The sequence below is a fragment of the Astyanax mexicanus genome, chromosome 1 (assembly GCF_023375975.1).
Source record: "Astyanax mexicanus isolate ESR-SI-001 chromosome 1, AstMex3_surface, whole genome shotgun sequence".
Classification (NCBI taxonomy): Eukaryota; Metazoa; Chordata; class Actinopteri; order Characiformes; family Acestrorhamphidae; genus Astyanax; species Astyanax mexicanus.
In genome coordinates this window covers 38588355-38614963 of record NC_064408.1, presented here as the reverse complement: position 1 = coordinate 38614963, position 26609 = coordinate 38588355, and the positions used below count along the sequence as shown (strand labels likewise).

At 40.4% G+C, this 26609-nt stretch overlaps 2 protein-coding genes across 3 annotated transcripts; both read left to right on the top strand.

Annotated features, from left to right (window-relative positions):
• The first annotated feature begins 572 nt into the window (after positions 1 to 572).
• LOC125801153 (mucin-2-like) lies at positions 573 to 3600 on the top strand. The gene is made up of 3 exons (XM_049477366.1): positions 573 to 813; positions 2328 to 2499; positions 2689 to 3600. The coding sequence occupies exons 1-3, from the start codon at positions 730 to 732 to the stop codon at positions 3576 to 3578; spliced, it is 1146 nt and encodes a 381-aa protein (XP_049333323.1). The 5' UTR covers positions 573 to 729; the 3' UTR covers positions 3579 to 3600.
• A 2034-nt stretch (positions 3601 to 5634) lies between these two features.
• On the top strand, positions 5635 to 16384 carry LOC125801094 (DNA excision repair protein ERCC-6-like). Of its 2 annotated transcripts, none has more exons than XM_049476896.1 (4): positions 5635 to 5918; positions 7089 to 7130; positions 10000 to 11752; positions 12302 to 16384. In XM_049476896.1, exons 1-4 carry the CDS (start codon positions 5875 to 5877, stop codon positions 14660 to 14662), a joined length of 4200 nt encoding a protein of 1399 aa, XP_049332853.1. In that variant the 5' UTR covers positions 5635 to 5874; the 3' UTR covers positions 14663 to 16384. The 2 variants fall into 2 exon arrangements, with proteins under 2 accessions (XP_049332853.1, XP_049332862.1); XM_049476905.1 differs by having other exon boundaries at positions 7089 to 7136; positions 10006 to 11752.
• Positions 16385 to 26609: the final 10225 nt, after the last annotated feature.

Sequence of the window (26609 nt, the reverse complement as noted above, 5' to 3'; positions counted from 1 at the left end):
TGATGTTGTTTAAGCGTCTGTGAGCTGATGTATCAGAACAGAGTCGCTGCGCTGTCCTCCGAGCGAGCTGTGATGCTACTCCACAATGCTGCATCAGCAGCAGTTGGAAAAAAATGCGGTAAATGACTTCACATGTATCAGAGGAGGCATGTGCTAGGCTTCACCCTCATGGTGTTGGGGCATTACTAGTTACAGGGGGTTATAGGAGTCCTAATGAGTGGGTTGGGTGATTGGCCATGTAAAATAAAAACTGATAAATTAGGTATTTTAGTAAGGTATGGAGCCCCTAAAGTGACATCATGCAAAGCAAAGCAGATAAAGAGAGTGGCCACTACTTATTAAGGCGTGGGAACAAGATCATTAAGCTGTGGAGACGACTTATTAAGGCTAATTAAGTTACTGACATAAGATATAATAATTAAGGTGTTGATATTTTATAGATTCTTTAGTAGGACCTCTCCTCTCGTGCTCCTCCGCTCCTGCTGGTGGCGGTACGGAGCTCTGACTGACAACAGGGCGCAGAACAAGCGGCGGCTCTGATTGGCGGAGCGCGCGGCGGGAGAACTGAGGAGTAGGGTAAAGCTGCAGACCCGGAGACTGCAGTTTTAGGACCGCTGCAGATTCAGGACCGCTGCAGTTCTAGGACCCTACTCTGCCGCCTAGCGACATGAGTGATTATTACACAGTAGGCGGGACCAGCGAGAGAGGGAGTGAGTGGGGTGCAGGTGTATGCTAAAGGCTTTTCTCCTCATAGCTGTTGTCGTCGTCGAATTGTGTGGCACAGTTTGGTGCACGATGGAGTACAGTCGGAATGTGAGTTCGGAATTTGAATCAAGTTTTATAGCCTAAATGTATTCAAATATTCTGTTGTAGAAATGAAAAATGAAAGGTGGGCTAGCCCCCACCTCTCGTCCGGGGTACAACTCCCCTACGTGTTCGTCTGATTGAGAGTCGAAGGCAAGTAGAGTGAAGTTGAAAGCAAACCAAGTATTTATTACTGAATTCAGGAGAACGTTACAAACAGACAGTTAACAACAGCCGTCTCAGTAAAAGTTCTGACCCCCCTTCTGATCTGACTCCACGTTTATACCCCAAAATGACGTAAAGCCTGTTGATGAGGCGTTGTTAAAATCATCTCATGTTAGCATGCACGTGTTAGCACTGAAGTTTCCCAGGTTTGATCACACCACTAGTGTTTGACCTTGACTGTCTCCAATCGGACAGTGTGGCATTGTCTTCAGGACTGGACCGAGTCCGGTAAAAACAGTGTGGTATTGTTTTAATAATTACAAAGTGTCGTCCTCCCCATGTGCGTGCTCCCATCCCGCTTTGGGAGATGAAAAACAACGCACACACAGAGTGTAAGGCTGCACTGTTCGTACCCAAGTCTCTTTTGTATCAATTCAGTTCGTACAAAGTGCACTTGGCTGATGATTGATTGTCAGTCAGAAACATGCAGTAAACTAAATGCTTCAGGCATAAGCTGTATGTGCCCAACAATTGGTTCTATATGTTATTTGTTACTGTGTTAGCAGCGTGTGGTTAGTCCGCCATATAATAGATCCTATGTGTTAATATACGCCTTATATATCATGTTGGTTAATTTGTCATAATAAGGTCTGTGTTAGTCACATGCCTGATCAAACAATGTTTTACTATATGTGTAAAGGATATATTGTGATTATTGATTAATCTTTTATATAAATGCGTGTAAAATATACTGTGAGTGATAAAATGATCAAATATGGTGTAAGTATTGGTTAATGCATATAAAATACAAGGTTTCACACGATGATTATGTAATTTTAGATACCAAGATAAGTAATCATGATTGTGAGATGTTTGTCAATACATTCAAGGTAAAACAGGGTTTCTTCGTAAGATTTCCCACAATTCCGATGTTTTGAATTAGATATCAATGTAATCTACACAGGATGTGAGTGTATATGTAGCCTAAATCAATTACAAGCACCTAACACTACGTGTTAGTCTAGGACAGCTTGCTACAAAACATCTATTAGCCTGTCAGCGTAGTTCTATTTTTTCTTTTTTCTTTATTGAAAGCATCGTTTGATATGATCATTAGTTCTGCTTAGCACATTGATTGAAATATAAACGATGACAAAAATCTGTATCAAATGTTCACTACGTTTCAGTACATTAAATCAGTGTAGCCTACTGTATTGGGTGTAACGTTAAATGCTTACTTAATATTACTGTTGTACCATATAGTTAAGTTAATAATCTTGAACAATACGTGTTGTCATTTGTAACAGTAATTTTATGAAATTTTTAAATTTTACTGATTATCCTGTCTGCTTTTCAAGATGCATATAACAATTCAAGAGGGTCGAGCTATGCCTAAACTGGAAAGATGCACCACATGCTGCAAAAAGTTCCACTGCCCATTTTGCTCTTCATCTTTGTTCAACCCAACAAAGTTAAGCAAAGTCAAAACCCATTTAGAAAGCCATTTCAGCCGAGCTGTTTTCCAAAAAGGTAGTTTGTCAACATTCTCTTGTGAAATGCATTTGGAATTATGTTTATGAATGTTATTTTTCATTTAATTATAATTTTCCCACTTATCCCCCCGTGCGTTGTTTGTGGTAAATAAATTGTAAATTTGAGAAATCATAATTTACTCTTTTAAATATTATGATGCTATAATTTTCTGTTCTTATGGTTTAGAGTACACCATTCACAGATGTGGATTAAAGTGCAGACCACAATTGCATTACCATTGTATCCACTGCCAGTCAACGCTGTCACGTAAAGCAGACTTCATTAAACATGTGTCCTTGTGCAAGGAGAAGGACTCTTCTGTACCCCACATCCCAGCTAAAACTAACCCCACCACCCCTGCTCCAAAAACCACCACCACCCCTGCTCCAAATACGACCACCACCCCTGCTCCAACAACCACCACCACCCCTGCTCCAAATACGACCACCACCCCTGCTCCAACAACCACCACCACCCCTGCTCCAATAACCACCACCATTCCTGCTCGAATAACCACCACCACCCCTGCTCCAATAACCACCACCACCCCTGCTCCAGCAACCATCACCACCCCTGCTCCAATAACCACCCCCACCCCTGCTCCAGCAACCATCACCACCCCTGCTCCAATAACCACCCCCACCCCTGCTCCAGCAACCATCACCACCCCTGCTCCAATAACCACCCCCACCCCTGCTCCAATAACCACCACCACCCCTGCTCCAACAACCACCACCACCCCTGCTCCAAATACGACCACCACCCCTGCTCCAACAACCACCACCACCCCTGCTCCAATAACCACCACCATTCCTGCTCGAATAACCACCACCACCCCTGCTCCAATAACCACCACCACCCCTGCTCCAGCAACCATCACCACCCCTGCTCCAATAACCACCCCCACCCCTGCTCCAATAACCACCACCACCCCTGCTCCAACAACTTCCACAATGTGGAGTTTGAATATTAAAAAAGAAATGTCAAATATTAATATATTTTTTTGTATCTCTTTCTCTATCTCTTCTTTCTTTCTCTCTCTTACAGAAGTTGTTGCGATCCAAGTCCCTGGATAAAAAAAAACAATGTTAATGTGTGAATTTTAATATTTGAATTTTGTTATTATTTCAAATACATTTTATAACCCCAAGTCTTCCTTGTGTCTCTGATATGTGGTTGGGAGTTCTAGGACACATTCTAAGACAAAGTAATATTTAGGTGATGATATTTGGGTGAAATACACATTAAAAGGTGTAATTAGTTAGTTAAATTGGTGATATTTGGGTGAAATAAACATTAAAAATTGCAAGTAGTTAGCTGAATTGGTGATATTTGGGTGAAATAAACATTGTAAAGTGTAAATAGCTGAATTGGTGATATTTGGGTGAAATAAACATTGTAAAGTGTAAATAGCTGAATTGGTGATATTTGGGTGAAATAAACATTATAAAGTGTAAATAGCTGAATTGGTGATATTTGGGTGAAATAAACATTATAAAGTGTAAATAGCTGAATTGGTGATATTTGGGTGAAATAAACATTATAAAGTGTAATTAGCTGAATTGGTGATATTTGGGTGAAATAAACATTGAAATAAGCCTTTAAGTCATTCATTTCGCTATGACAGGGATGGGCAACTTCCATGATGGAGAGGGCCACATTTTTTTCAGCATGACCCTTGGAGGGCCACATGACCTCGCACTTCAAATAATTGAATATGAAAAACGCTAAAATTATTTTCAATAAGAACAAATTTTATATGAATTTATATCTGTATGTTTACAGCACCAACATTTATCAACAACTATTTTCTGCATATTAATGCATTTTAATATGCATTATAAATATAAAATTATAAACTGCTCCATTTTACTGATTAAATATTATAGTGATCTGAAGCAGTAATGGTATTTTCTTTCTCCAAAGGACTGGAAACTTTATAATAATAAAAACTACTCATTTTATACTTTATTCTGCAGTATGAAGGTGTCTGAACTCGGCCCCTGATTGGCTGACAGTCCTCATTTGCATATCGTCACGTGCAGTAGGCTTGGCTGAGTCACCACACGTGCGTTAACACGTGCAGCCTCGAATACAGCGCGTTTAATAAGGAGTTAAAGTTTTTATTAATTTCTTTCTGCCTGAAATGATTTCCAGCACTGATTAGATATAAATGGGGATTATAGGAGACTGGATTGATGGATTATCTTAAATTTGGACGCGTTTTGAAGGTAAGAGTTTGGGGGACGCGCTGATGGGGGTTGGGGGGGTGTGTGGTGTGTCCTGAGGTAACCCCAGGACAAAACCCGAGCAGGTTTTAACTGTAAACACGCGCTCCTACGCGCGCGTTCAGCTCTAATTTAGGAACCGTACATCCTACAGTAAAACGGAGCACAGTTCCGGAATCAGGAGAGCCAGACGGTTTGAATGGTGTATAACATGACCAAATATGGACGTGCGATAAACGCAAATATGAAAACAGTATTTAATATCTTTATGAAACTAGGCATATTTCGCCCTAAATACTTATTTTCTGAAAGGAAATACTGCTAAATAGGCTAGATAACTGAAAAGCAGAGTTTCTAAGCTTTAAAATATATAGTATATTGTATATAAAGTATATTGTTTGTCTATATTGAGCCTATAACTGTTCATAACTATTCATAAACATAGCCAGATATTATTTTTCATAAATTTCTGGCCCGCCGGCGGCCTTTAGTGGTGTCGTGCAGAGATGTCAATTTCAGTAACTCCTCGTGCACATCAAATGCGTTTTCCCTTGAATTCGGTGAAAAGGTACTCTTCTTCCCATTTTGTCTGAAAAATGCGATTTTCTCGGTCAAGTTTTCTCTTTATGCCACTGCTAGTGGCCATGGCTGTTGACTTTCTTCCTCACTGTGCGCCCGTGCCTGCTATTATTTGGCAGCGGCGCGCCCTCTAGCGGTCAAAAGTAGAATTATTATATTATAGAATTTTTTTTTATTTTTTTATTATGAAATTATGAAATTATTCTGATGTATTCGCGGGCCGCACTGAGTGATGACGAGGGCCGTGTGCGGCCCCCGGGCCGCCAGTTGCCCATCCCTGCGCTATGAGGAGAAAAGCCTTTAGCATACACCTGCACCCCACTCACTCCCTCTCTCGCTGGTCCCGCCTACTGTGTAATAATCACTTATGTCGCTAGGCGGCAGAGTAGGGTCCTAGAACTGCAGCGGTCCTGAATCTGCAGCGGTCCTAAAACTGCAGTCTCCGGGTCTGCAGCTTTATACTATTGGGAACTGAGAGAGACCGGTGTTTATATTTGAGCGGCGCGCGGAGGCTGAGTCCGGTTGTGAGTCCGGTTCTGATTCTGACACGCGGCTCTGTGTGATTATGGATCCGGCGGAGGTTCGGACCGTGGCAGAGAGGCTGGAGCGGTGAGTGGAGGGGTCGTTTTTTTTTTCATTACTGTTAAATTAACTAGTGTTAGCTTCCCCGCTAACACGGCTAACTCACTATTAACGGGAACTCCAGCTAACATTAACAACAAAGAGTTAACGTTAACTGGATTATAATAATCACAACTACCTTTAATAACGACTATGTGTGGACATAAAGCTCTGTTCAGTCCATATTTGGGAACTATCTTGGTAGGTTGGTTAACGCTTCCTATTTTAGTTAACGTTACTGTGATTTTACTGGTTACTGATGAAATTCATCACTTTAATCCTGTAAAACTCTAAAATATCTTCACAAGTGACTATTTACTCCAGATCAGTCCTTATAGGATTACTGTCTTACATAAACTCCAGAAGTATTATCATAAAAACAGTGTTTAAAGATTAGATCATTTCTCACGTTTCTTTAGCTACAAGAGATTATAGTTCAACTGAGGGAACAATAGGCCTGTCACGATAACTATTTAACTATCTTTGTGTTTGTCTTTATGTGGGTTTAGGTAATATGTCAAAATTGCCATATCATTGTGTAACGTTATTTTTATGTCACTGATAGTATTATAATATGCCATAATAATACAGTTACAACAATTAGCTTTAAATGATTAAGACAATTCAGTCATTAATCTTGGAAAAGCCACAGTATCAGTCAAACATTTGGGCACACCTTTTCTCATTAAATGTGTTTTCTTTCTTTTTATAATTTGTCACATTGTAAATTTATTATTGACTACATTTAAGCGATACAGGAACTTGTGTGGGATTATTTTGTAAACAAAAAGTGTGAAACAAACCAGAATGTTTTAGATTTTAGATTTTTTCGAAGTACCACATTTATCTTTGAAAATAGATCTGCACACTCTTGGTATTTTAATGAGGAAGAGTCACCTGGAATAGTTTTCTCAGCATCTTGAAGGAGTTGCTGGAGGTGCTGAACAATAGTTGCTGCTTTTCATTCAGGCTGTGAAGCTCCAGCTCATGCCAAATCACCATCTCAGTGGGATTTTAGATCAAGAGGAGATATGTGTCAGGGCAGAACTAGCTGTGCAGAACCCTGAATTACTTCTCTGAACACAGTGTGATGTGTTTTGATGTGTGTGTGTGTGTGTCCATATGTGTTTATGTAGTTTTTCTTCTTTTTATTTTCAGCTCCCTCACTGTTGATGATGATGATGAGGAGAAATGCCGCAGGTATGGGTTCATCCCACACACTACAGAGTTTAAGATATGAACCCTGCAAGGGCAAGTGCATCTACAGAAGCTCACTTATGCTGTCATCAACTGTATAACAATCTAAGAATTACTGGATCAACGTTCTTTACACCCTGTTGGGTTGACGCTTGATGTTTGAATATTAATGACCATTTGTTTAAATGTAAACTAGATTAAGTAGTTTTTAAAGATGTCTATGTAAAACCATGGCATTTATAATCGACATGCACCATAAAATCTGATACTCAGTATACTGAGTGTAACTTTAGATATTTGTTACGTACTGTATGTACAGGTGCTGGTCAACGAATTAGAATAATTTGAAATAGTGCAATCATGAAATTCTTTGAATGCATTTTTTGTGCAGAAAGCAAATCAGGTGTTCACCGCACCTGTCCTACTCGTTAGACTAATCACAGAACTCGTTACCTGGAAAAAAATTTGCTCAGCTGAGCTTTCCAAAAGGCCCATTTAGGCCATTTAACTGTGACACTGTTGTTTTATTGAATTAGAATAATGGAGAAACCGTTTCATTGAATTAGAATAAATGCTCGAATTTTTGTTTTCTGTGAAGAGTGTTCACTGTGCATTATAAAGTCACGGTTGAGTAGAATTTCTAAGTTGTAAAATCAATCATGGGTAAGCAGCGCGACCTCTCAACCGGAATAGTGGCTCAAGCCCTTCGCCAACAAGGCTTGACCCAAACTAAAATTGCTGAGCAGCTCGGCATCAGCCAGTCTTACGTCTGCAAAGCTCTCAAGAAAAACTGCAGCAAGCGCACCAACTGTTCCGGCGTCCGAAAAACTTCTGCTCGCGACAACAAGCAGCTGAGAAAGATCGCAGTCAGCAACCGGTTCAAGTCCACTTCCGAGCTCACCGACTTGTGGAACAAGCAGACCGGCGCTGACGTCTCCAGATCAACCACTTACCGTCGTCTGCGCGAACTCGGCTTCAAATCTCGCGTTCCAGCAGTAAAACCGATGCTGAACAAGAAACAAATGGAGAAACGGCTGAAGTGGGCCAAAGAACACGGCGAGTGGACTGCTGAAGACTGGCAGAAAGTGGTCTTCAGTGACGAATCACGCTTCTGCATCTCCTTCGGTGACCAAGGTCCTCGTGTCTGGCGTCGTGGTGGCGAAACCTACAACCACGAGTGCGTGAAAAGATCCGTCAAGTTTCCCCAGAGCGTTATGGTCTGGGGATGCATGTCCGCTCGAGGTGTAGGGAAACTCTGCTTCCTCAAGAAGACTGTCAATGCTGCCGTATATCAAGATGTTCTGGAAACGTTCCTGATTCCGACTGTTGAGGAACAGTTCGGCGAAGAAGACTTCATATTTCAACAGGATCTTGCACCGGCTCATGCGGCAAAGTCGACCAAAGTTTGGTTCACTAAAAAACAGCTTGAAGTTTTGGCATGGCCGGCCAACTCGCCTGACCTCAATGTCATTAAAAACCTTTGGGCCATCGTCAAGCGGAAAATTCGCAACAGAAAGCCTACTACGCTGGACCAACTGAAGCAGAACATCGCCACTGCCTGGGAAGCTGTGAGTGCGGAAACTTGCGACAAGCTGGTCAAATCGATGCCGCGGAGACTTCAGGCAGTCATACAAGCCAAGGGGGCAGCCACAAAATACTGAGAAAGTGATGATTGTAATTATAATAAAAAATATTCTAATTCAATGAAACGGTTTCTCCATTATTCTAATTCAATAAAACAACAGTGTCACAGTTAAATGGCCTAAATGGGCCTTTTGGAAAGCTCAGCTGAGCAAATTTATTTCCAGGTAACGAGTTCTGTGATTAGTCTAACGAGTAGGACAGGTGCGGTGAACACCTGATTTGCTTTCTGCACAAAAAATGCATTCAAAGAATTTCATGATTGTACTATTTCTAATTATTCTAATTCGTTGACCAGCACCTGTACATGTGAACCAAGAGAAGAGCAGGAATGGTCTACACTGTGCCCAATCATATCCCTCACTACTAAAGTTTATTTGACAAGTTTGATCACTCCTTAGCATGCCGGGTCCTTTTTGTAGAGGTGGCCGTTTGGTGCGGTAAGCGTCTTGTGTGATCGCAAAACGTGCCCAAGCCCAGAACATGGCAGTGATGCTGCTTCAATAAAAATATTTTAACAGGAGCAACATATGATTCACAGAAAATACCCATGTTAAACCTGTGGTCATTACAGATGTTTAGTAAGGAAGTAGAACTAAAGTACTAATGTACTGAAATGCTGTATCTACTGGAGTAAAATAATTTTTTTTCTGCTTTCGCTTTTACTTCATTACATGGTTTCCGTAATAATTATTTTATGTGCTGCATCGTTACTCATTACCACATGATCACTGCCAGAGCGGTAGATGCTCCACATGGTGAGCTGGTTTGATAAAGCAGCTTATCACTGAGTGAATCAATCATCCCATTCTGCCTTTCACTATAAGAACCTTCCACTGCTTTCTGTAATAACTACATAACACAGTACTGCACTTTTATTTTCAGTAGTAAATTTTAGAATAGACTTCTTGCAATACAGTACTTAATTACAAAAAATGTTGAATACTTCAGTGCTTCCAATATGGTGTTTAAAGAACACTTCAGCTTCTACTTGTACTGGAACTTCAGTCTCTGTCTCTAGTATGTCTGGTGGTAATTTCTATTACACCACTTGTGTTAGTAATATCTTAGAAAGCTGTTCTTGATTGAATGAGAGGGAAATGTTATTTAGACTAATAGGGTAGGGGTGGCCATGCTTAGATACGGTATAAAACAACAAGACTTGTCATGTAATGTTTGATTTATCCATTAGCTGTGAAAAATTTAATTGTGTGTGTGTGTGTGTGTTCAGGTACAGGGAGGAGGGGAAAGAAGCAGCCCAGCGAAGGGATCTGGGCCGTTCTTTGGAGCTTTTCCGTCTGGCCTATGAACTGCGGCCCAGTGCAAAGCTAGAGAGCCGAATCCAGCGCCTGCAGGAAGCCATAAAAGATGCGGAGTCACAGGAGGAAGAAGAAGAAGATGAGGAGTTTGTAAATGTGAACGGCAGTGGGCTGATGCTGTTTAAGGAATTGTATAACAAACTCTATGAGCATCAAAAAGAGGGTGTGGCCTTTCTTTACAGCCTGCACCGTGACGGCCGCCGTGGTGGTATCCTGGCGGATGACATGGGCCTCGGAAAAACCATACAGGTCATTTCCTTCCTGTCAGGAATGTATGATGCTGAGCTGGCCAATCACTCACTGCTGGTCATGCCCACGTCCCTCATTAAAAACTGGGTGCGTGAGTTTGCCAAATGGACACCGGGCATGCGAGTGAAAGAGTTCCATGGCACCAGCAAAGTTGAGAGGAACAGGAATCTGGAGCGCATCCAGCGGAAAGGTGGAGTCATCATTACCACTTACCAGATGCTTATCAACAACTGGGAGCAGCTAGCAACGTACCAGCATCAGGAATTCCGCTGGGATTATGTAATCTTGGATGAGGCTCACAAAATCAAAACCTCTTCGACCAAAACGGCAAAGAGCGCCCACGCCATTCCGGCCCGGAACCGTGTGCTGTTGACTGGCACTCCTGTTCAAAACAACCTGCGGGAAATGTGGGCACTGTTTGATTTTGCCTGCCAGGGGGCGCTGCTGGGCACTGCTAAAACATTTAAGACGGAATATGAGAACCCCATCACTCGTGCCAGGGAGAAAGATGCCACACCAGGAGAAAAAACCTTGGGCCTAAAAATCTCCCAAAACCTGATGGACCTCATCAGACCTTATTTTCTCCGCCGGACAAAAGCAGAGGTGCAGCAAAAGAAGCAGAACGCCAAGGGGACCAGACACGAGGAGGAGGAGAACAAATGTCCTAATGCAGGAGATTCAGCAGAAATGCCCTCACTGACTCGTAAAAATGATCTGATTATCTGGACGTACCTGAGTGAGGTGCAGGAGGACATTTACCAACAGTTAATTTCACTGGACCACATTAAAGCGTTGATGATGACCACTCGCTCTCCACTGGCTGAATTGACTGTGCTGAAAAAGCTGTGTGACCACCCCCGCCTGCTCTCTGCTCGAGCAGTCACTCAGCTGGGCCTGGAGCAGGGGGCCGCCACAGACCTCGCCGCTCAGGAAAATGAGAATGAGTCTGCAGCGGGGAGCATCGAACACGTCTCTGATGAGACGCTGCTGGAGGAGTCTGGAAAACTGCGCTTCCTCGTGTCTCTGTTGGAGCAGCTCAAAGCGGACCAACACCGGACGCTTGTGTTCTCCCAGTCCAGAAAGATGCTGGACATAATCGACCGCGTTCTGCGGAATAGGAACTTTCGGCTGTTGCGAGTGGATGGCACAGTGACTCAGCTGGTGGAGAGAGAGAGACGCATCACCCTATTCCAGACAGACAGACGTTACTCTGTCTTTCTGCTGACTACGCAGGTGGGCGGAGTCGGGATAACTCTCACCGCGGCTAACAGGGTGGTGATCTTTGACCCCAGCTGGAACCCAGCAACAGATGCTCAGGCGGTGGACAGAGCGTACCGAATCGGACAGACTGAGAATGTTGTTATCTACCGACTCATCACCTGTGGCACTGTGGAGGAGAAAATATACCGCAGACAGGTACTGTGTCTGTCTGTCAGTCTGTGAAGCAGTTACACAATAAAGATCCATGTAGCCACTAGTATTCTATAATACTGGTGTACAGCAAAACGCTTACTTAGCATACTTACTTAGTGTCAGGACTACTCACAAACAGCATGAACACTAATCTAGGGCTGAGAGGTTAATCAGATTCATTTGATTAATCAAATTACTGTTTTAAAGCGGTTTTCATAATAGAATAATCAAGATTGTACATCTTTAAATGAAGAAGCTCCAGAGAGAATCTTTTTTTTCCATATATTTTTTATACATTGTTCCTTAACTGAAATACATTATGAATTAGGTTATGTTTGCACCATGTTTAACAGAAAAACTCCATGTTGGTTGAAAGGGACGTTAGCAATGTGCAATAATACTTTTATAAGTTATAAATCAATTATATATTTTCCAGGATAGTTTCTCCAGAAATTTGTTAAAAACAAAAACAGCAATTGTTTTATCTGCAGATATAATAAAACTTTTAAAAGTTGTATCTAAATTTTTTTTTTTCTTCTGGTGGTTCTGCAGGTGTTCAAAGACTCTCTGATCCGACAGACGACAGGCGATAAGAAGAATCCATTCCGCTACTTTAGTAAGCAGGAGCTAAAGGAACTGTTTACTCTGGAGGACACTCGCTCGTCCAGCACTCAGCTACAGCTACAGGCTCTTCACTCTCAGCACCGCCGCTCTGACGCCAGACTGGACTCACACATCGCTGAGCTGCATCGCATGGAAATGTTCGGGATCTCTGACCACGACCTTATGTTCTCCAAAGAGGACGCGGCGGAAGAGGACGATCCTCAGGACGCGGAAGCGGACCTCTACATTCAGAACCGGGTGCAGAAGGCGCAGGAGCTCGTACAGGCTGAGTCTGAACTGCATGGCCAGCTGATGGAAAGCGTGGCTAACAGCACTGAACCGGCCTGGCTTAGACTCGCAAAGCAGCGGGAGGTGGAGGAGCGTGGCAGCAAAGAGCGGGGGAAACGTACGCCCATGCAGAGCCCCCCTGCTGTGGTGGACGTAACCCAGTCCGGCTCTGAGGAACTTCATGACCTTTCTTACGCCGACGAGGTGGAGATCATTAGTGAAGATGGTGAAGTAGAAGTTAAGAGTGAGCGTTTGATGTCTGATGAAGTGATTGACTTGTCTGATCAAGTCAGTGTTAATGCTGCATCTGCTGAAAGCTTAGTGATTTCTTCTGCCGAGGACCACCCCCAGCACTCAGAGGGCGAGGACCACGACAACCGCACAAAGGATGACCACCACAATCGCACCAAGGACAACCTTGCTGAGGATGACCACCACAATCGCACCAAGGACGACCACAACCTCGCTGAGGATGACCACCGAAACCTCGCTGAGGACGACCACCACAACCTCGCTGAGGATGACCACTACAATCGCACCAGGGACGACCACAACCTCGCTGAGGATGACCACCACAATCGCACCAGGGACGACCACAACCTTGCTGAGAATGACCACCACAACCTCGCTGAGGATGAGCACCACAACCTCGCTGAGGATGAGCACCACAATCGCACCAAGGACAACCACAACCACGCTGAGGATGACCGCGACAACCATGTTGAGGATGACCACAATGATCACACCAAGGACTACTACCATCACACTGAAGATGACCGCCACAGCCACAACGAAGACCACCACCATGCCGAGGACAACCACCATGCCCAGGACCATCACACTGAGGTCCTCAATACTGATCACAATACGTCTCAAGGCACACAGGAAATGTCACTTCAGGAAGAGAATAATTTCAGCCCTGTGATGAAGGAGGATCAGGTAAACATGCAGCTTTTCTCTGTGCACGCCAGCCCTCCTGACCAATCAGATCCATCACAATCACTGCTGGAACCCGAGCTGAACGCATCTAACCACTCCGTGCAGATGGACTCGTTCCAAGGAAAATTCAACTTAGAGTTGGAGGATAGTGCAGACATGTTCTCCTCTGAGGAGAAAGAGCAGGAGGAGGAGGAGATGGAGGAGGAGGAGGGTGTAGAGATGGAGCCATCTTCTGAGGAGGGGAACTTCCAGCTGCAAATGGAACTCAGCGGCAAGGCCAGTGCTTTTGACTTCCCTGTGATCGAGCGTTCTGCCCTCTCCACTCCTGCAAACGACTCTGTCAACGTGGTCAGAAAGAAGAAAAAAGCCCAGATGATCTGTGACAGTGAGGAAGAAGAGGAGGAAGAGGAGGAGGAGAAGGAGGAGAAGGAAGAAGAGCAGGAGGAGAAGCCGTTGTTAGGAAGCAGTCCCTTGACTCGCAGCTTCAAAAACCTCGGCTCTTCCACACCCAAAACCACACTGAACGGTAGCGCCCCTCGCAGGCAGAGCATGAACGCCTCGGTAGCCTCCCGTCGCTCGTTCGTGGAGTCATTTCTGGAGGATCTGGAGGAGGATGAGGATGAGGAGGAGGATGATGATGCTGTTGATGCAGAGCTCAGCCAAGCTTCTGAAAGCAGCAGAACATCTTACACTGAATCTGTGGAAGAGGAGGAGCCTAGCGGAGAAACGTTGGATTCTGAGAACACACGCGGTAGCGAGGGAGTGAGCAGGTATGAGACCTGCGCGGAAGAAGAGAGTGTGCTTGAGGAGTCTACTGGTGATGTAGAGTTATCTTCAGGTGAAGCTCTGGAACAGTATGCTCCAAAAAGTGTTTCCAAAGCAGTTGCCATTGGTGCAGAGGTCACCAATAATACAAGCCCACTTACGTTTGAGGCTCTGGTGCATTCTGGGAAATCTTGTCTTGCTGAGGGGAAAAAGCAAGAAGCTCTGGACTGGTTCTTGAAAGCAATAGACATCAACAGCGGAGACGGTGAAATCCAGCTGCTCATTATTCAGCTCTACAGGCAGCTTAGCCAGCAGTGATGAATTATATATGCATGCTTGTATACTCCATACTTTAAATGCAGATTTTTTTTTCTAAGAATTGAATTTCAATATAATTGTGTAAGATTTAGTGTAACTGTAATAAAAGTAAATGAGATTAGTTAAAACAGCTATGGCTTCAAAAAATGCAATATGTTTGCACAGAGAAACATTGTTGAACTGAACCTAATGAAAGACTGGTGTGTAAAACAGGAGAGAAAGGGAGCAGAAATAAACTAGTAGGAAATGAATAGATGAGAGATGATTTGGTTAATTTACTATTTTCAGTGTGTTTTTCATCTCCATAACAATTCTGTTTCTCCTAACAATTCTGTGTCTGATGAAGCTGAGGAGCAAATGAGCTAAATTTAAACTTTAATCAAAAAGGGTTTCCTGACTTTAAACAATTATAGAACCCCATTTTATTGCAGAAAGGGGGTTAACGATCATATAGAACTATTTAACCAGAAAAAGAAACGGTTATTTGAGTTTGTCCTGGTTTCATAGTTGTAAAGTTAAAATGTGTTCATCCTTGTTCAAATCCATGTCTAAGCATTTAGACACAGTTCTAATTTATTAAATTAAATAACATTGTGGGAGAGACAGAAATGAGAGCAGAAAATGTGTCATAATCTTAACACATGTTAAATTCAGTAAATAAATCATTATTGTGTATAAAAATGTGCAAATCTGTTTCTTTGTGGAAAATATGACAGTGCTGTCAGACCTGGTAGAGGTCTATACAGATTATAGTGACATTTTTATTTTATTTTATCATGTACTGTAGATGGTGGGTTATCCAATGTCTTTGCAGTTTACCATTAAAGAACATGATTCAATTGTTTTTAGATTGGCAGATTGGTGAGCCTTTAGTGCCCACCTTTAGTTTTATTAAATTTGCACTTTAGAAGTGATAAATTCATAATTTCATAATATATTGCTACATTTGCTTTATACAACATTCTAAAATCACTTGATTGATACACAATTGTGTTCTACATCCATGTGGAATTTAGTACAGGACCAATGTAAAATATATATATAATAAAATTAGTAAGTAGTAGTTAATAGGGCTTCAACTATAAGTCGATATAATCGACAATGTCGATTATTTAAATTTGTCGACAACGAATTTCATTGTCGACTAATAGTTCATTTGTAACAGTACTGTATTACAAGTTTTGGAGACCGAACTACATTAGGAGATTGGTAAATGTCTCACTCTCACAGTTTACTCTCAACTTAATGTGTCTCCAAAAGTGCCCAAACACTACAGATTACATATTTACTCACTAAATATCAAACATCCTGACATTGAAATGGTTTTTAAAGCTCGTGTTCAGCTGTTTCTATCGTTTTTAGAGATGCAGGACATGGCAGAAATAATTGTTGACTAATCGGCTAATCAAGAAAATAATCATCAGATTAGTCGACTACCAAAATAATCATTAGGTGCAGCCCTAGTAGTTAAGAAAGGTATTAGTAGTTGTGGGAGATGTGTCTCAGTAGTAATGTCCAGTTATTGTCTCAGTATAATATAATGAACCTAAAGAGGGTATCCCTCATCCGAGGGAACCCTTTGTAGCACCTTCTTTAAGAGTGTTTAAGTTTTCTGCATTTTTTAAACATTCAAACTGTCCCACCTACAGTCAACAAAGCTTTACTGTGCAGTTACCCATAATCCTTCTTCAAAACAATTTAATAAAGAAGCTTTTTTCTGAGTCTCCTTGTAAATTCTGTAATGCTAATTACATCCTTAGGTTTTTTACTCAGTAATTCTGTTTAAAAAAAAAGGTAAACTGGGCTAGATTCTTCTTCCATTACAGCGGGGAACACTGCAGTGAGTTTATTCAAGAATATAAAGCACATAGGATTGTGATCACCTCTGGTGCAGTTTTACCTTTAGAACCTCTCTGTTTACAATATGAAGGATGGAGCAATGATTCATTAGGATTATTTCAGTGTTCAGTTAAATGTTACAATTGTTTATTTATTCTTTTCAATGGATTTCCTGAGAGAAAGTTAGCAGAAGAGGTAAGAGGTCATTTAATCTGGGCCTTAAATCAACATTCAGTAATAATATAATTCTTTACTTGTGAGCACTCTACATGAAACTCAAGGTTGCTGTGTGAAAATAAACACAAATAAGCAAATGATTGATTTATTTTCAGAGTAGTTTAAAAAGCTTTTTTACTTTTTTTTTTTTTTTTTTTTACAAATCTGTGTCCAGTGATGATGGTGGTGTAAAACTTCATCAGAAGAGAAAAAGAAACCTTGAGAGAAACCAAGACTCAAAAGAGGAACCCATCCTCCTCCAGTCGACACCGGATAGAAAACAAGAATAGAGAAGCACTAAAAGAAGAAAAATATAAATAACCAAAAGAAAAAAGCACAAAATAGATGGATTAAAATACAGTTTAGTACACTGCAAAGATAATCATAAAAAATAAATTTAAATCCATAATATAATAATACTAAATACTAAAATCCAATGATATTATACAAGATCAACAAGGATTACAGTAATTACAGGATACAGCAATAAAATATCAAATATATAAAACATAACTGATTTAAATGGTTATGCAGAGTAATGACAAATTATCTTTAGATGTCAGACTCTGGTTCTTTAAAATTGTTCTCAGGATCTTCTAGTGTATGATTGGCATTAGCATGAGCAGTACAGTGTCAGATCCATAAACTCTCATATAGTCTATGGTCAGATCCAGTATAAGATAAGTTGCTAATTAGTGCCCTCTGGAGGATCATCACGATATCACACCCAAATTCTACCGGTTTCAAACACTGACTGAAGCCTCTTCATAGGTTTAAGGAATGTTGACCACATTAATGTTTTCTTAGTGAACTATTAACAACTATTTAATAATGAAGAAGTGTTCACTGATTGAAAACAAGATGGCGGGAATCTAGTGAAACTAGTTTACTCACTGTAGAAAGCCAAAATTTGTTTTTAGAGCATTTGGGTCCTTCTGATCCCAAATGGCAAGGATACATTTGTAAATGTATAATATTGTGTATAAATGTATAAATGATTACTTATTTTTGCTGAAGGGTGGAACATTATCCTTGAACAGACAACATGATTAGTGTTACGAAAAAGCCCAATCATACTGCAGTCAGTGACCTGTCCCCTCATTAATAATGTCTCTGGGGAGCTGTGTTTTTACTTTGGTGTTGCTGTGGTTGTAGTGTGTTGTTCTATCTGGTAAAGAAGTTCTCCTAGTCGTGAGCCGACTTGTAAGTGCAAATGATTGATTTATTTAAAGAGTACTTTAAAAAGCTTTTTACAAAACAATTAATAACAAATCTGTGTCCAAGCCTCTTTTGAGCAGGCCAGAAAAGAGATGAAGCACTAAAAGACAACTAAACTAAAACAGAAAAAGCACAAAATAGATGGATAAAAATACAATTTAGTACACTGTATAGATAGTAATAATAGTAGTAAGTAGTAATAAATAATATTATAATGTATTAACTGATTAAAATATTTAATTTTGTATTTTATTGAATTTATATGTATCATTATATTTTATCTTTTTGTAACTTTGTGTACTATACATACCTGCTGCTGGATGTCTAGAATTTCCCCTCGGGGATCAATAAAGTATCTATCTATCTATCTATCTATCTATCTATCTATCTATCTATCTATCTATCTATCTATCTATCTAAAAAATAAATACAAGAAAGTAATTTTAGGATACAGCAATAAAATATTACAAATATTAAACATAACTGATTTGAATGATTTTGCAGAGTAATGACAAATAGTCTTTAGATGTCAGAGACTTTGGTTCTTTAAAAGAGTGCTCAGAATATTTTTTTGTATGCTTGGTATTAACATAAGCTGTACAGTGTCAGATCCATAGACTCTTATACAGCCAATGGTCAGTTGCTGAATGGTGCCCTCTAGAGGATCATTACGATCTCACACCCAATTTAAACCTGTTTTAAATACTGACTGAAGCCTCTTTACAGGTTTAAAGAATGTTGACCACATTAATGTTTCCTCAGTGAACTATTAATAACTTAATAAACTTAACTTAATTAATTCACTGACCAAGATGGCAGAAATCTAGTAAAACTAGTTTACTCACTGTAGAAAGCAAACATGTTAGTTTTAGACTATTTGGGTCGTTCTGATCCCAAATGGCAAGGATACATATGTAAATGTACAATAAAAAAATCTAGAAATTACATCCAGGACACGCCTCCTCATTTGATGTTTTTCAATGCTTTGTTTCTTTATTTGATTTATTTAAACATTAACCGTTTTCTTGTACAAAGACAAAGTTTAGTTTTTATACTTGTTAGCTAATTCCAAATAGCTAGTAGAAATTAAAAATGACTTAATAATTCACAAAAAAATTGATTTTATGGCTTGTTATGGCCACTGGACTTGTGCAGATCGCCAGTTTCTGGGGGCTTTCCCACATCACGCTGACTCTCCTCCACTCTCCACACCAGCAGCAACTAAATTACCTCTTTTTGCTGAAGGGTGGGACTTTATCCTTGAACGGATGACACGATTTGTGTCCCAATCCCAATCATACTGCAGTCAGTGGCCTGTCTCCTCATTAATAATGTCTCTGGGGAGCTGCATGTTTTTACTTTGGTGTTGCTGTGATTGTGGTGTGTTGTTCTATATCAGGGATGGGCAACTGGCGGCCCGGGGGCCGCACACGGCCCTCGTCATCACTCAGTGCGGCCCGCGAATACATCAGAATAATTTCATAATTTCATAATAAAAAAATAAAAAAAAATTCTATAATATAATAATTCTACTTTTGACCGCTAGAGGGCGCGCCGCTGCCAAATAATAGCAGGCACGGGCGCACAGTGAGGAAGAAAGTCAACAGCCATGGCCACTAGCAGTGGCATAAAGAGAAAACTTGACCGAGAAAATCGCATTTTTCAGACAAAATGGGAAGAAGAGTACCTTTTCACCGAATTCAAGGGAAAACGCATTTGATGTGCACGAGGAGTTACTGAAATTGACATCTCTGCACGACACCACTAAAGGCCGCCGGCGGGCCAGAAATTTATGAAAAATAATATCTGGCTATGTTTATGAATAGTTATGAACAGTTATAGGCTCAATATAGACAAACAATATACTTTATATACAATATACTATATATTTTAAAGCTTAGAAACTCTGCTTTTCAGTTATCTAGCCTATTTAGCAGTATTTCCTTTCAGAAAATAAGTATTTAGGGCGAAATATGCCTAGTTTCATAAAGATATTAAATACTGTTTTCATATTTGCGTTTATCGCACGTCCATATTTGGTCATGTTATACACCATTCAAACCGTCTGGCTCTCCTGATTCCGGAACTGTGCTCCGTTTTACTGTAGGATGTACGGTTCCTAAATTAGAGCTGAACGCGCGCGTAGGAGCGCGTGTTTACAGTTAAAACCTGCTCGGGTTTTGTCCTGGGGTTACCTCAGGACACACCACACACCCCCCCAACCCCCATCAGCGCGTCCCCCAAACTCTTACCTTCAAAACGCGTCCAAATTTAAGATAATCCATCAATCCAGTCTCCTATAATCCCCATTTATATCTAATCAGTGCTGGAAATCATTTCAGGCAGAAAGAAATTAATAAAAACTTTAACTCCTTATTAAACGCGCTGTATTCGAGGCTGCACGTGTTAACGCACGTGTGGTGACTCAGCCAAGCCTACTGCACGTGACGATATGCAAATGAGGACTGTCAGCCAATCAGGGGCCGAGTTCAGACACCTTCATACTGCAGAATAAAGTATAAAATGAGTAGTTTTTATTATTATAAAGTTTCCAGTCCTTTGGAGAAAGAAAATACCATTACTGCTTCAGATCACTATAATATTTAATCAGTAAAATGGAGCAGTTTATAATTTTATATTTATAATGCATATTAAAATGCATTAATATGCAGAAAATAGTTGTTGATAAATGTTGGTGCTGTAAACATACAGATATAAATTCATATAAAATTTGTTCTTATTGAAAATAATTTTAGCGTTTTTCATATTCAATTATTTGAAGTGCGAGGTCATGTGGCCCTCCAAGGGTCATGCTGAAAAAAATGTGGCCCTCTCCATCATGGAAGTTGCCCATCCCTGGGTTAGATGGTTAGATACATAAATATATATAATATATAAAATATTAATATAAAATAAGAATTTTAATAAATACAGTATTATATATTGGCAGCACGGTTTCCATCTGTTTACCATGATGTTTAGTTTCTGTTTAGATCCAAGGAGGATTTTTTTATTTAAATACTGTTTATTATGGCCAGTTAATCTCTTAGCTTTTGAAATCTCAAATTTCCTGACAACTGTTCATCTTGTTTCCAATGGCAAAATTCTACATTAGAGCACAAGTGGTCACTGTGGCCTTTGGCCAACATAAATTTGCTCTCAGCAGCAGAGGAAGGGTTAAATAGCTCTTAAACCCTTTAACACTGAGGCCAGAAAATCAACCATTATATAAGATACACCTGTATACCTGTGCACTATAGGATCCTGTGGTGCAGCCTATGCTTTTGTCCTAAATGGCATTTTTTCCCCTTACATTACTTTTTACTTTTATAATTTAGTTTTGAAATCAGTACTTTTACATTTTTACTTGAGTAAAAAGCTTGAGTTGATACTTAAACTTCTACATAAGTATTTTAAACTCAAGTATCTATACTTCTACCTGAGTAATAAATGTGAATACGTTTGAAAACTTTGAAAATGCCTAGTGTGCAAATAGAGGGTGCCCGGAGCCAATGGGAAAGGTGTGAGTTTCACTCTTCAAGGTTACTCTGCCCAAACGTAAACCACACCAGCCGTGCGGCATTCAGTGACAGCTAAGCTGTTATTGAAAAGAAATATTTTACTTACTTAGAGGAATATCATAAACCAGTTGGTTTACATTACTAAACAAGGATCAGTATCAACAGCAAACCAGCCAGTTCTCACATTCAAAGCCAGCTAAAACTTAGTCATGTAATCATGTTTTCAGATAGACATCTAATCTGTTATACAATCAAAAAATCCTTTACATATCAAAATGCAGTTTATTGTACTGAGGCAGATTACATGATAGACCATGAAAGAGAAATCCTAAAGGCTTATAAAGACTAGTCGTGAGTGGGGCTGAAAGATAAACTGAAAGATAGAAAGATAAACTGAAAGATAGAATTGACAGACAAACAAGATACATACAGTGGCTTGAAAAGTATTTGTTATACTGATATTTTTCAGATTATCAAATAACTTTTGGTTATCAAATAACCTGATTAAATATAAAAATGTGACCTGTATGATTAAGTATTTGCCATCTAAACCTAATTACTTGGTTGTCTTGGTTGTCTGTCAGTCTGGAAAAGGTTACCAGGTCATTTCTAAAGTTTTGTGACTCCAGTGAACCACAGTGAGAAAAATGATTCACAAATGGAGAAAACATGAAACTCTGGTGAACCTTTCTGGTGAGCTCTCTCTCTCTCTGACTGAACATAACCTGGAATCGGATTCATCCACTCTAAAAGGAGACTGCATCACACCCACCCAGTTTAAAATGATTCTTCCACATGCTCGGTGCAATTACCCATTCTCACCAGAGAGGGCCCTAAATTCCAAAACTTACAGACATCAGATTTAAGGTCGGTGTTAATGATTCAATACTACAGTGGCGATTGCTCTAAGACTGCAAGGGAAGCTCAGCTTCCCCTAAAATGTAAAAAAAAAAAGATTAAATATATACTATTGTGTGTACATGTCACTGATTAAATATGCGCTACACCGCGCTGAACTTAGTTCAGAATCTGCTTCTTATCACTGGTAACGCCACGGCTTTCCTCTCACTCATTCTCGCAGCTACACAGCGCTGCTTTAAACAGTGCGTACGCTGAGCGTACACAGACTTCAATAGCGGAGCAAAGCGCGCGGCGAAACGAGACGAGTCATTGGATAAATGCTGGGCTTTTTCCCGCCCATCGGACGCTCAGCGTCTCTGGGGGTCTATGGAGCAGTGGGCTGGCCTCGGCCGGCCAGGACGCTCAACTTCTGCATGATGATTGGATGATCTGTCTGAGGCGGAGTCCCTTTTTGATTGAAAGCGAAATGAGCGAATCAGCGATCTTTTAGTGTAAAAAGCATTTTCATTCTGTTCTGAGTTGAACCGGAGACTTTCCTAATGCTTATAGCGGCATTTTCTTTATTAAAAACGACTATCGACAAATCCAGCTTCTATTTCTGGTGCTTTTCTGATTAATTTGGTGCTAAATGTGGGGAAAAGTAACAGGTATTTTCAGCTGTCCTGGTATGATAAAGTGAGCTGGCTCACTGGAAGTGCTTTAACAAATAAAATGTACTGATGGCCATTCCTCTTGATGAAACTATCTCAGGACATAAATGAACATGGGCAAGTAGTAAGTATTGTGTTATCATTAAAAATAATTAAAATAATTTAAATTAATAAAGGGATTATTCAAGAAAATTAAAACTGTCCAAAAAGGAACTAAATTTACCTGCATTTTTTCCTTTACCAACTTTAAAGGTTTTGCGAAATGCTTTTTTTTTTTTTTACTGATGATTTTATGTTTATTTATGTCATAGCGTCTTTTTTATGTAACTGTTCAACGTAAAGAATGGGTACCTTTTTGTTGTGTAGTGAAAACTTGAAAATAATGCCTTTTGTTTACAAAAAATAAAATAAAAAATCTCAGGGAGAGTAGAATTTTTGTATAAATAAAACTACATATGTTAAGATGTAGGCCGAAATTGAGCTTACCCTCCTTGAAAGACCAGCATCCGCCACTGCAATACTAATATAGAGACTGGTCGGAACGGTGTTCATTGGAGAGTTTCAAGGCAAAAAAACATTTAACAAAAAACATCTTGATGAGCCCCAGGACGTTTTGGATAAATATTCTTTGGACTGGCATGACCAAAGTGGAACTTTGTGTAAGGTGTGTGTCTCATTACATCTGGTTAAAAACACATAATTTCAGAAAAAGGACATCATACTGAACATAAAACATGGTGGTGGTAGTATAATGGTCTGGGGCTGCTTTGCTGCTTCAGGGCCTGAACAACTTTCTGTAATAAATGGAAGCAGGAGTTCTACTGTTTACCAGACAATCCTGAAGGAGAATGTTCATCCATCTGTTTAAGCTCAGGCATACTTGGGTTCTGCAGCAGGACAATGATCCAAAGAACACAAACAAGTCCACCTCTGAATGGCTTAAAAAACAAAATGAAGGTTTTGGCCTTTTTTACAGTCTGATTGAGATGCTGTGGTCTGATCTTAAACAGCTCTCCAATGTGGCTGAATTAAAACAATTCTGTAGAAGAAGAGTGGAGCACAATTTCTCCAAAGAGAGAACACAACTACACACTACACAAACTTTGGTTCTTGTACATTGTAAGTGTAGGTGTGTTTAAAGCAGCAGAACTGGATTGGGTTATGTGGTTTCATGTTGGCACACATCAATCATCTGCACACCTACATCTGACTGAAACCTACCCCCCCCCCCCCCCTAAACCCACCACATACCATCACCATATTAAAAAATAGTTCACACCTCTTGCCTAGGTGTGCTGTATGTCAGTTGTTTAATAACTCCAAGTGGAACCAGCTGTGAAGTACATAGATCGATAATGTCAGGTCTCTAGGATCTCCTCTCACACACCCGAACTCTATTTCCCAAAATCCCACTGGCCATGACGTCACCGTCAGCCGCTCACTCTCACCCAATCGCGTTACGCTCCCCCGTTCAGAGTCACCTGTATTCTAAGAAGTTCCGGTTCATAGTAATTCCATGTTTTGTATATATAGGGTTCGGTTAACGTCTGTTCTTCGCGAGGTATTGCCGACTCATGTTGCGTACTGAGCGTTATTCCAAACCCTTTTCTGTCTGCCCTTTTGTTATGATCTTTTTGCCTGTATTACGGATTTTGCCTTTTGTCTTTGCCCTTATTGGATTTGTTATATTATCGGACTGTCTCTCTGGCTTTGGATCTTGGACTGTCTCCTGTATTACGATTCCTGCTTCCAGTGTGAGTCTTGTTCAACCTGTTCTCTGGCTGTGTTACTCTGTTTACAACTCTGTAAATAAACCCGCCTTTACCTTTTACTCGGCGTGCGTCTCTCCTACCTGTCTGGCGTTACATAATACCTCGCCGCAAAGACAGATGGCTGAGTTTAAGGATTTACAACAGGCTGTAGATAACCAGAGGAGGTTGCTCGGGCAGCATAGCCAGCTGTTCGAGGGTCTCACTCATTCTGTAGCGCTCTCACCGCCCAGCAAACCGAGCAACACTCCCAGCTAGCCCAGATAACCGCTAGCCTCCAGGGTATCTCTGCTCAGTTAGCCCAGCTGAGCATAGCCACCCCAGCTAGCTTAGCTCCCGCTAGCCAGGCCCCGGCTAGCTTAGCTTATCCAGCCCCGGCAGCAGCTGTTTTTTCCGTGAGCAAACCGGATAAATATGACGGCACCCCTGATCTGTGTAGAGGTTTTTTGCTCCAGATGTCGCTATATTTTTCCAACATGCCTTCTACCACCGACAGAGCTCGGGTTTCATTTTTTGTTTCACGTTTAACCGGTGTTGTGCCGAAATCCGACTCCCCGCAGAATCCGACTCCCCTTCGCGGGCGCGCGCATGACGTTAACTTGTTGGCGCAACTAAGAGACTCGCGATTTTGGTCACTTCTGTGTGTTAATTACGCTTTATCTTTCATTTTCCTTCACATCAAACAGCACAGTGTAATCAAAAGCCAAACGAGGACTCTCATTGTGATTAGTTTGGGTAAACCAGGTCAGTTTAATATAAGGAATACACAATGTTTCTCGCAGCATGCTTTTTAGTCATAAAGATGAGTTTTACATATTAAACACTGTTTTAAGTCACAACTGTGAAGTGAAAACACAGCCGACGGTGTGTCATTGCACTATACGCAGACTTTTTTTATTCTAGTTCACACTTTACTGCATAACAAAGTCGCCTGAACCTAAAAATGATAGTAGCAGATTTATGTAAATAGATTTGTTTTGAAATGCTAGTAGCTTTCACATTCACTAGGATAACTTGTTAAAATGATGTTCATCTTTTGCATTAACATATGAATGATTCACTTTTGGTGTCTTATCTTTCCTTGTATAGTAAACAATACATACCAAAGGCTTTATTGGGGGTTGTATAATTTTGGCAGTAGAGTATGTCCTGTGATGGATTTTACTCTTCAACAGAGGGGCTTCAAATGGGGGGAGTATAATTTTGGCAGCATTATTTTTATGCCTGCCGAAATCATACTCCCCCTATGATCTCAGCACTGCAAGGTCTCAATGTCCTGTAATTTATTTTACATACATGTCCTGGTGTGTAGAGTATGTCCTGTGATGCATTTCACTCTATCTTTAACAGGGGGGCTTTATTTCGAGAATTGCAATTCTTGGAGTATTATTTGATATTCTGTATGTCTGAATAAGTATGTTTTTATAAATAAAGAATAGTATTTATATACTACAATGTAATATTGTGTTTTTTCAATCATGAGTGTCCTTTAATTAATTACTTTGTATTATTATAACTGTTATTAATTCATATTTTACTTTAATATTTATCTTTTGTATTCCATTGATATATTTACTGACAACAATAACAAATAAATCACGTAAAAAAAAAATCTGGCTGCAGTAAGTTTCGTGACGTCAGTTGTTGTGATTGATGGGACAGAGGAGAGTGACAGTTTTCAGTTTGTTCAGCTTTTACTTATTTACCTGCGAAGCTATTTTTGTACAATTTCAACAGCTATTCTTTTGTTCATTTATCCGTAATTCGTCTGTTAGTTTTTCCTTAACTTGGAAAATGGATCCCGTTATTTAAACAGATCGTCGCATATAAAACACATGGTACTTATCCCGTCGGCCTCACAAAAGTGGAAAGA